This window comes from Crocuta crocuta, unplaced genomic scaffold (assembly GCF_008692635.1).
Source record: "Crocuta crocuta isolate KB4526 unplaced genomic scaffold, BGI_CrCroc_1.0 scaffold170, whole genome shotgun sequence".
NCBI classification, from domain to species: domain Eukaryota; kingdom Metazoa; phylum Chordata; class Mammalia; order Carnivora; family Hyaenidae; genus Crocuta; species Crocuta crocuta.
Genome location: NW_027527853.1, coordinates 6,475,789 through 6,485,966, shown reverse-complemented (window position 1 = coordinate 6,485,966; position 10,178 = coordinate 6,475,789). Strand labels below are relative to the sequence as shown.

The 10,178-nt window shown below is 41.6% G+C and overlaps 1 protein-coding gene across 1 annotated transcript in view; it reads right to left on the bottom strand.

Moving 5' to 3' along the window:
* Nucleotides 1-611: 611 nt before the first annotated feature.
* The window catches only part of CPEB3 (cytoplasmic polyadenylation element binding protein 3), a 160,671-nt gene continuing 151,104 nt past the window's right edge, over nucleotides 612-10,178 (bottom strand). Inside the window, 1 exon segment of the mRNA XM_077779871.1 lies at nucleotides 612-6,387. Within this exon segment, the coding sequence (XP_077635997.1) occupies nucleotides 6,160-6,387 (228 nt within the window). The 3' untranslated portion in view covers nucleotides 612-6,159.

Here is a 10,178-nt window from a genome sequence, read left to right as displayed (position 1 = left end):
GCCGCGAGACCCCGGCGCCCCCGTACGGCCCTGGGTCTTGGGGGACCCGGGAGCTTAAAAACGCTCGTGGCAGACCCCAGCCCAGACCAGTGAAACCAATCTCGCGGATGGGACGAGGCCTGAACCTGCAGTTTCTAAAAGTTCTCCGGGGGATTCTTTCGTGCAGCCACTTGTGATCCATTTTAAGGATTAAACTTAGCGCCTATGAGAGAGCGTCTAGCGCGTCCAAGACCCATTTTCTGAAGTGATCAGAGTCTAGTGTAAAAAGTAAAACGAAAGGGGCGTACTTACATTTTCATTGACTTTTCTTGATTCTGATTTTGCGGATAATTGATTTCAAGTGCTGGCATAAAAACCCAACCGCCCCTCTAAAAACCTTGCCTTAAATACGCGTGCATTGTGTCAGCAAATGCCTTCCTGTTTCAAATGTGCTTTAAAAAAAAAAAAAAAGTGGGTCAGAGAAAAGGTGAATTTTGCTTTAATCTCCTGTCATTTGTCTCCCCCTCCCCCCAAAAGGCTGATCAAGCACATTTGGATGTGCAAATGTTCCCAGATGCAATCCATATACTCCAGGCTATTCCTTAGCAAATGCAAAGGATGACAAGTGTCAGTACTTCATACAACTATATTTAATAAGTTATTACAGAAAAAAATGAAGTCCAAACTACAAAGTTTAAGCAGTTGTAAGCAATAGCTGCATTGAGCTCCGTGTGTAGTCACAGACTGCAGTTCCATACAAGCAATATTAGTCCAAGCCCCAAAGGCGGAAGCTGAGTAAGGGTTACTAGCAAAAACAATCTAAGAGAACAGGTAATAAAAGATACAATACATTTAAAATTAGTTGTTAGTTGAAAAACAAATACAGAGATCTTAGCTGTGAACACTCTAAAAGTTATGTCCATTGTTTTGACAGCAAAAATACAAATACCTAATACTTTATACCCCAACAGAACTATATCCAGAAAAGAAAAAGAGCAGAAGTTATCCTGATTAGCACCCGAGTTTTCTACTTGTTGCCATTAATTCCATCATACAAATTTAAACATCCCCAAATCACACATCCACTTCTTGACCCATTTTGGGGTATAAAGTCAACAGCATTAATTATAAAATACTCTGTGGTAAAATGGAACACTATTGCAGCTGAGATAGAGTTTGGTTACTATTAAAAAAAAAACCCACAGAAAATGTTAGCTGACATACCATACAAACTGGTGAAAAGGCAACAATCCATACAAATAAGCCAGTTTTAACAAAAAGATACTTTTTTTTCACTAATCTGTGACTAATCTTTCACTCAAACCTTGCAAGTAGAGATGTCACAATACTCAAATATTTAGGTAGGAGCTTTACCCAGTTAAATGCCATTTTGTTGCTAATATAATAGATAAAATGAAAACTAGCAGTTATTTGCTAATTGCATAAATGCAGTACACTCTGCATTAGCCCATGCCTCACTAACAAGCTATAAAACACAAGAAATAGGCAGAAATCTAAGCATAATCTTTATACCACTAAGCAAGAATTGTCCAATTTTCTTTTCTTCTGTTCCTAATCACTTATTTGTAGTTAATGTAAAATTCCAACCGGAAGTACCCAATTTGAGTTAAAATTTTACATCACAACTTGATCTAATCTATATATTATTTACAAAACTGAATACATAGAGCATACCTAAGAGCCAACTCTGGACACACGTTTCTCCAAGTTACTGATAACCTCGCCTCCGTGGCAATGGAGCCGGAAGAGGCCATCAAAGACTAGTAGAAACACACCATCCATCTAGAGCAAGTCATTGAATGTTCTGTTTACGCAACACCAGTTTTGCAGTTGTAGAACTTTTGGCGTGTTTTAATTTTAGGTGCCATTACAATGACACGCTGCCTTAACAGCACAGCTTCAAGGTGAGGTGGGTGTCGGGAAAGAAGCAGGAGGGCAGAGAGATCATGCTCGGAGTGGCCAGATGTTGCCACGGTTAAGGGACAAACAGGGGGCACCATCACAGGGGGCAGGCGGGGTGGTGGAGGAACACGAAGTCTGAGACCGGCCATATACAGTGGTGACGTCCGAGTGCGCTTCCTCGGCGCCGCCGGGCGGACAGGGAGGGAGGGTCAGGAGACACTGCCATCCGAGTCTAACTACACAGAAGGTGGCGCCCTGTCTGCAGCTTCCTTCTGCTCAGACCTCACCACTGTAAATGCCTGGGTGAAAGGCACCGTCTCACACAGGGACAGCACTTGTTTGCAGATCTGTCTCTCGTGCTCTCTCTCGCTCTCTCTCTCACACACATACACACACACACACACGCACGCACGTGCACGCGCACAGGACATAATGAAGAGTTTGAGGGGAAAAACAATGAATCATTCTGTTGACCTAGCCGGGTTTTCAACCTGGTGGTATTTTGGTGGGGGGTGACTCCATTATCAGGGCCCCAGATTTGACTGCACCTGGTGTTGTATAAATCCACTGTGACATCCCTAGTCTTACACTAAACCACTGGAATAAAGGAAAAGGCTTGTCAAAATCTCACATGTTCTGCTCATTCTGTCATTTTATTACCCAATTATCCGTTACATTTTCCAATCACTTTACATAACCAACCATGTTCATCGCTGTCACACTATTGTAAACCACATCAGCAAGTTAATACATAAAGCTTTGCATTTCAAAAAACTAGACACTTTAGTAACAATATTACAAAGGTTTTAGCTTCAAAAATAACTGAAAATGAAAAAAATAAACTTTTAAAGAATTAGCATCATAAAATTAATTTATTCCAAGTAAAAATACAAAATAATATTATGACATTGACCAGATATGAAAGTCCCTCCCAGAAACAACTCTATTAATGATTGAGAAAGCACTCCTTAAAGAAAATACGAAATAAAATGAAAAATATGTAAATATGTTTAATTTTTTTCTTAGCAAAAAATCTTTCTAAAAATAACAATGAAAATTTGTCTCAGTACAAAGGCTACATTACTATTGAAAAAATACCAGCATGAAGAAAAGGTACATATTTGACAGTAGAAAAATGATTTCAGTGAATCACAATGTCTAAAGTTTGCAATGAAAATAAATCTGCAATAAAGATTTATGCCTTTTTTCTTTTCTTTTTTTTTTCTATTTTTTATACAAACAGTACAAACAGTATTGCACATAACAACAAATAGTCGAGGTTAGGTTATAGCCTTCAAAAAATCGACTAGTTCAAGTGTCACATCAAGGAAAGGCCACAGCAGGACCTGTGATACGCAGGGGCTTCCCAGTCAAGTTGCAGGTCAGAACACCTCTGTGTTTTAAAAAATAATTTTTTTTGAAGGACCCTCTCTTTTAATATAACATTAACAACTTGGGGGGCACATTTATTTACAAAACAAAAGGGAACATGTTATAATTTAATAAACTAAAAAAGTTCTCTTTAAAAAAATACAAACAGAAGAACTCTTTCACAATCCTGGTCAGTCGTGCACAATCAATGCTTGATTATAAATATACAAATGAAGGGAAAGTAGTTTCCACCATCTATCCACAAACTTTCAGCACCAAAGGGAGTTTATTCTCTGTAACCTATTCTCGGTGACCATGTTCTCACCTTCCCGTCAGCTTCCCGCTGCACAAGCTTCCAGCTTTTTTTTTTTTTTTTTTTTAAATCTCAGTGTTGTTTTAGTACATGAAAGAGGGGTGCTTCTTCAAAAAGTTTTGCTTCTTTCACATAATTAGGTAGATTTCTGTAGGTTAGATATGATCTTTAATATTATAGTTATAAAGCTCTAACTTCTTCATTTTCAAAAAACACAAATAAGCATGAAAAAAATAAAGTTACCATCTGTTAAATCATTTTTCTTGCAGAATTAAATTAATATATATTTTTCTGAATAAACTTACTTAGAAAATATCATTTTCTTTCCTATATTTCAAAATTGAGGTATTGCAAAAGATCATGTCAGTCAGAAAGCATGCCTTTTTCCTTAAAAACAAACAAACAAAAAAATCTTCAGCCAACTTTTGAAAACTGTCTAGAATACAAAAAGTAGTAGTGCATAACAAAATTTCTTGTACAGATGAAAAAAAACCACAAACATAGAAAAAAACCCAAACAAACAGAAAACCACAGCTGGGCTGGAAAAAAGCAATTATTACCAAAAAGCCCAGAGGTAACTTCAAAAGGGGAGAATTCTAATACGCATTTTTAATCCAGTAAAAAACTATTTTGTTTTTCCTTTTTGAAAACAAACTATAGTTTGAAAGCTGGTAATTGCAACTAAACACTGGAGAAACAAAACAAAACAAAACAAAACCAAGCCATATTAACTTAAGAGACAGGACAAGGACATCACAGCACATAAAAACACAGCGACTTAAATCTATTCTGCAGTGTCATATCCAGTCAGATTGTCCCCAGAACTCCAAAACATAGGAAGAAGATTTAAAAAAAAAAAAAAAGATTTTACATAGTCTCACAATCATTGTGTGTGTTTATATATTACTATCTGCAGCCCGAGAGTGAATGCTAAAAAAATGTCCACGGTAGTACTAGCAGGTCTTAGTTCTATTCAAGCTTTACAGGATAAATCCAGGGAATTAAGTAGTTATTTTCTCACCCAGACAACCAGCCCTGCCCAGGCCATCTTACTGTGGATAGACATTTCTTTAGCATCGGCATCACACAACTTTCTTAAAATGTGCCTAGTTTGTCAATCTGACAACTTATCTCTATATACTGTATATATTCCTAGTGTTTGTAAGCTAAGATGAGCTCTTTGGTTTTCTGGACAAGGTCTGAAGCTATGTAAAATGGTGCAAGCACTAGGAGGTTGTAACTAAGAGCTCATGTGTTAGTTAATAATATACCAGTTATGAACTGTCAAGTTCGTTAATGTCTGACACAGAGGCTTTAAACAGTTAAGTTTGATCACAGTTAGACATAATCACTTTACTATATAAAATAAATTGCACAATATATAACAGAGCACCGCAAAGTACTTCATCTACCGTCCACAAATTTGCTTTAAGAATATCCTACACCTAGGTTTTATATTGGTTGTAATATAGGTCATTCTGTTATGGGCTCTTCCTAGTTCAGAAGCATTCCATTTATTGAGGCATGCCTTCCTCCAGTCAATTACCAATTCTTTGAGTGAAAAGAAAAACCTCTTTTAAAAAAATCAGTATTTTATAGCTTATATAGATTCTTAATTTGTGCATTGTGGGAAGGTTTTATACTAGACATTGGATATAAAATTTATTGCATGCAGCAACCTGATTAAGTAAACATGCAGTCAGAAATAGTGACCTTCCGTTGAAGCGTTCTGTAGTCTATTCTGATCTCCTTTCGGCAGCTGATTCTATCCCTAAATCACAAACGTGTGTTGTTGGGTTTTTTTTAAATTGATACCTTAGCCTGAAGAGAGTATTATGGTATTAATAATACCATCTTAATAGCAGCAAAAGCTATTGCAGCATAAATTTACATAACACTAAAAGGTCTAACCAAAATCCTCAGCAAAACAAAATCAAACATGAAGGAAAAATAAAGATTCAGCTTATGAGGTATCCTTACATGTCAAAATAGAAAACTAAAGGCCTATTTTCATGAAGGGTTACCCTTACTCTAAATGACCCCAACTAATGATTGCTGAATTGTTGTGAAGTTTTTGCTACATCTGCCACCTACTCACGAGTATTGCCTTTGGTAAGTCTTTTCCTAGGGGCGACTCTCTAGTTTCTGAAAATAAGTGCATGCTCCTGTTCAAAAACAACTGGAACAACAACAACAACACAACAACAACACAACAACAACATACAACAGCAAAAAAAAAAAAAAAAATCACAGACATCAACCTGATGGCCGCTGATGAGAATGGCAGTCTACGAGTGACAAATCAGGGGTGAGAAATTAAGGTACCAAGCAGACAAAGGTGTGAATCAAAGTGCAAATCAGTACCGTTATACACTCTGCAATTCTGCATTATACTGGACACTGAGTTCAGTAATATGACTGTAAATAATAGTAATAATAAAAAGACCCATTTCTTCTTTAAAAATCGAGAACGAATGCACAGATTTCCAGAACACTGTAAGCCCTGAGGCAGTGCCCTCTCTTTTCCCTCCTTGTTATCTACTCCAGTACTTGTGGCTGGGTCTGCCCTGGGCTCAGCTCCAGCGGAACGGGACGTGCCGAGGGCGATCGCCTCCCTCCTTCACCAGCGGTTTGTGGAACTCCCGCCCGGCGCGGGAGTGTATGCTCGCCCAGCAGTACTCGCAGTAATACTGCAGACAGGTGACGTTGGCACAGAAGAACGGGGCAAACTTCCCACCACAGCGTGTGCCCTGGCACTCATCACACATCTGATCATCCAGCACATATGGCTTCACTTCCACCTGGACCCAAAGAGGAAAGACAGAAAAAACTGTTTAGCAAAGCTTCCTCACGTTTCTTCCTTTGAGACTGTACAACACAACTTAATGACATGTGTCAGTCAGACAAAGGAGTGCAAATCAGTGCTCTGAACTCAGTAGCTCTCAGTAGCTGAGACTCTGGGCTGTGAAACTGCTCAATTTACAGCTTGTGTGATCACAGGCAAATTCTTTTTTTTTTTTTTTTATGTTTTATTTATTTTTTGAGACAGGCAGAGACAGAGCACGAGGCAGGGAGGGGCAGAGAGACAGGGAGACACAGAATCGGAAGCGGGCTCCAGGCTCTGAGCTGTCAGCACAGAGCCCAATATGGGGCTTGAACCCACAAACATGAGATCATGACCTGAGCCGAAGTCGGAGGCTTAACCGACTGAGCCATCCAGGCGCCCCAATCACACGCAAATTCTTAACTGCTCTCTGTGCTTTTATGTGCTCTGTGTATCTGTAAAGTGGGCATACTTCACACACACACTCACTCACTCACTCATTTGTGTGTCTGTAAAATGGGTACAACGTTTGCCTCCCAGGGTACTGGTGAAGATTAAGAGAAGTAGTATATAGGGGCACCTGGGTGGCTCAGTTGGTTAAACGTCTGATTTTGGCTCAGGTCACAATCTCATGGTTCAGGGGTTTGAGCCCCGTGTCAGGCTCTGTGCTGACAGCTCAGAGCCTGGAGCCTGCTTCGAATTCTGTGTCTCCCTCTCTCTCTGCACCTCCCCTGCTCACACTCTGTCTCTCTCAAAAATAAACATTTAAAAAACATTAAAAATAAATTAAAAAAAAATAAGAGCCGTAGTGTATGCAAGAGCACAAGCTGAATCCCAAAGGCCAGGCAGCACCTGGCCATATGGGACGAGGGAGGGCAGGTCAGGGAGAGGATCCAGCAGGGACAAGGCCCATAAGCCCTCGAGGGCAGGGCCCAGAGTTGGGGACTGGTTGACGGGAGCCAGGCAAGAGGGGAAGAGTCACATTGGCTGGCAGGGCAGGCTGAGCTGTGATACCACAGTGAGGCTCTGGGCCTCAGTGTTTTATTGACAGGCTTCCAGAAGTCCAATATCCCAGTACCGTGTACAGCAGACGAGGGGAAAGTGGAGGGGGCCAGTGAAATGTTAGCTACAATAACAATTCGGCTTTTTCCTCTTTTGGACTTTATTGCCTTCCTCTCCCCCCAAAACCAGAAGCTTCAATAGAGAAGAGCTTTTCATCACAGCCATTCAGGGCAGGTTTTTTAATTCACACGAAGCGGCTGCTGTGTACGTGAAAACCAGAAGCAAGGGAGAACAAAGTTACTGGAGTCTTCCCCAGGCCCCCTTCCTAGAATCTCAGACAACGAACATCATTCACCTTTTTATCTCGGATGTTAGATATCGCCAGAAGGTGGTGAGTCTGTGATCGGGCCCCCTCCCACACAGCCCTCTGGGGCCATTCTGGGGAAGAGTGACCGCTGTGGCCACAGAGACAAGGACCGATGGCTTTGTGATGGGGGCTAACTGCCTGGCGATTCAAGCTGTCTCTGGGTGGAGCCAGGAGGTTCTAGCAGGGCACAAGGCAGGTGCCGGAGACGGACGGCAGGGTGCAGGGAAAGGGGGCTGACCTAGGATTCGACACTCTGGTTTCCTGGTGCCCCTCCCCTTTGGAGAGTCGTCTGCTGGCCTCCTCTAGCCACGAGCGCCAGTGGGGGGGGCCCGTCGGCCGGCCAGACAGACACTCCTTGGAAGATCCACCTGAGAAGACCTGTTTCAGCTCCTGGTGACTCAGGGAGAAATGTCTTCACTCTGGCTCTGGTTCCCTCCCTCCAGTTTCCCCCTCCTCAACCTGACAAGTTAGTGAAGGGGCTTCTGAAAAATCTCTTGCATTGATCTCTCTGCATCATAATTAAAACTGTGGTGGCTTTGGGTTCACCTGCCTGGGCTCGGATCTAGGTCATATTAGTAGCTATGCAAGTTTAGACAAGTTTCTCTTAGGCAAGGCCATTCAGAGCCTGTTTCCTCATCACTGGGGGAGAAGAATGCACGCTTGATAGGGTTCCTACGAAGATTAATGAGTTAAATAACACAAAGCATGCAGAAAAGTCTTGGCACACCCTGAGCATGAAGCCTGAGTCTCAGTCCTGCTGTGTCCCCTCTATTCTTGGCCGTCCCACCTCATACCGATGGCCTCTACACTGGCCACCGGGCTCCAGGCCTGCCCTGGCTCAATCCTCCTAGGAACATGCTGATACTTCAATTAATCCATTTCCACAAGGTGCCTCTCCTGGTCACAAGCCATTCAAATTCTCCACTGCAGGGCGCCTGGGTGTCTCAGCTGGTTAAGCATCTGACTCTGGATTTCAGCTCAGGTCATGATCTCACGGTCTGTGACTTGGAGCCCCTCACTGGGCTGTGTGCTGGCAATGTGGAGCCTGCTTGGGATTCTGTCTCTCCCTCTCTCTCTTCTAAATAAATAAACTCAAAAATATTTTTTTAATTAAAAAATATTATCAAAGAGTCGCTTTGCGCTAGACTAGAATCTCCCTAATTGCTCTTTTCATATTTGTGTGTATTATAAAAGGCTACTCTCGTTCTTGCAGAGAACAATCCTCTGCCCATTTTTAAATTGTATTGTCTTTTTGTTGTTGAGTTATAAGAGTTCTTTATATATACTAGATACGAGACTTTTATTAGACATATGATTTGCAAATATTTTCTATTTTGTAAGCTGTTTTACTTTCTTGACAAGGTCCTTTGATGCCAAAAGTTTTTAATTTTGATGAAGTTCAATGTACCTATTTTTTATTTTTTGTTCCTCCCTTTGATGTCATATTTAAGAATCCATGGCCAATCCAAGGTCATAAAAATTTAGCCCTGTTTCCTTCTAAGACTTTTATGGTTTCAGCTTCTGTATTTAGGTCAATTTTTAGTAAATTTTGTATTTAGTGTGAGGCCAGGGTCCAACTTCATTTTTTTGCATGAGGATATCCAGTCGCCCCAGCACCATTTGTTAAAGAGACTTTTCTTTACCCATGAATGGTACTGGCAACCTTGTCAAAAATCAATTACAGTTCCAGCCTTCCTTAACTATTTCAGTCCCACAGGGATCTACTCCTTTCTTCTGTTTTTTAAGTTTTTAATGTTTATTTTTGAGNGGGGCACAGAATCCGAAGCAGGCTCCAGGCTCTGTGCTGACAGCTCAGAGTTGAACTCACAAACTGGGGAGATCATGACCTGAGTCGAAGGGGATGCTTAACCAACTGAGCCACCCAAGCGCCCCCTACTCCTTCCTCCTTTGAACTTAACACTGCATATTGCTCCTCTGGCATTTCCTATCTATAGTCCTGCCTTGGTCGGCATCTCTCCTGAGCTTCAAGCAACTTGAGGACAGAGTCCTGGAGCAAGACAGGGCAGAGGCAGGTCCAGGGAGGAAGGTGCCCTACAGAGACTGTAGACTTGTGGGGGAGTGGAGCTATTGGCTTCTAAGAGTATATCTAATCTGGCCTGATCTCCTTGCTTCTGAATGCCAAGAAGGAGTCAGGATGGTGNCCCGGGGCCTCCCAGTGGAGGCAGGACACTCCACCTGCTTTTCCACCACCAGGCCCTGAGCACGGGACAACTTTGCTTCTACCACCGCATAGATACCTATACTCAGGGTGATCCAGCAACCAGATGTGAGCCCCAATAAGCCTAGGTCAGAGACCAACAGCAATCACACTCAGCAAAAGACAGCTGCTGGAGGAGAAAGATAATAGCCATTTATCATACATACAAATATAAAAAGAG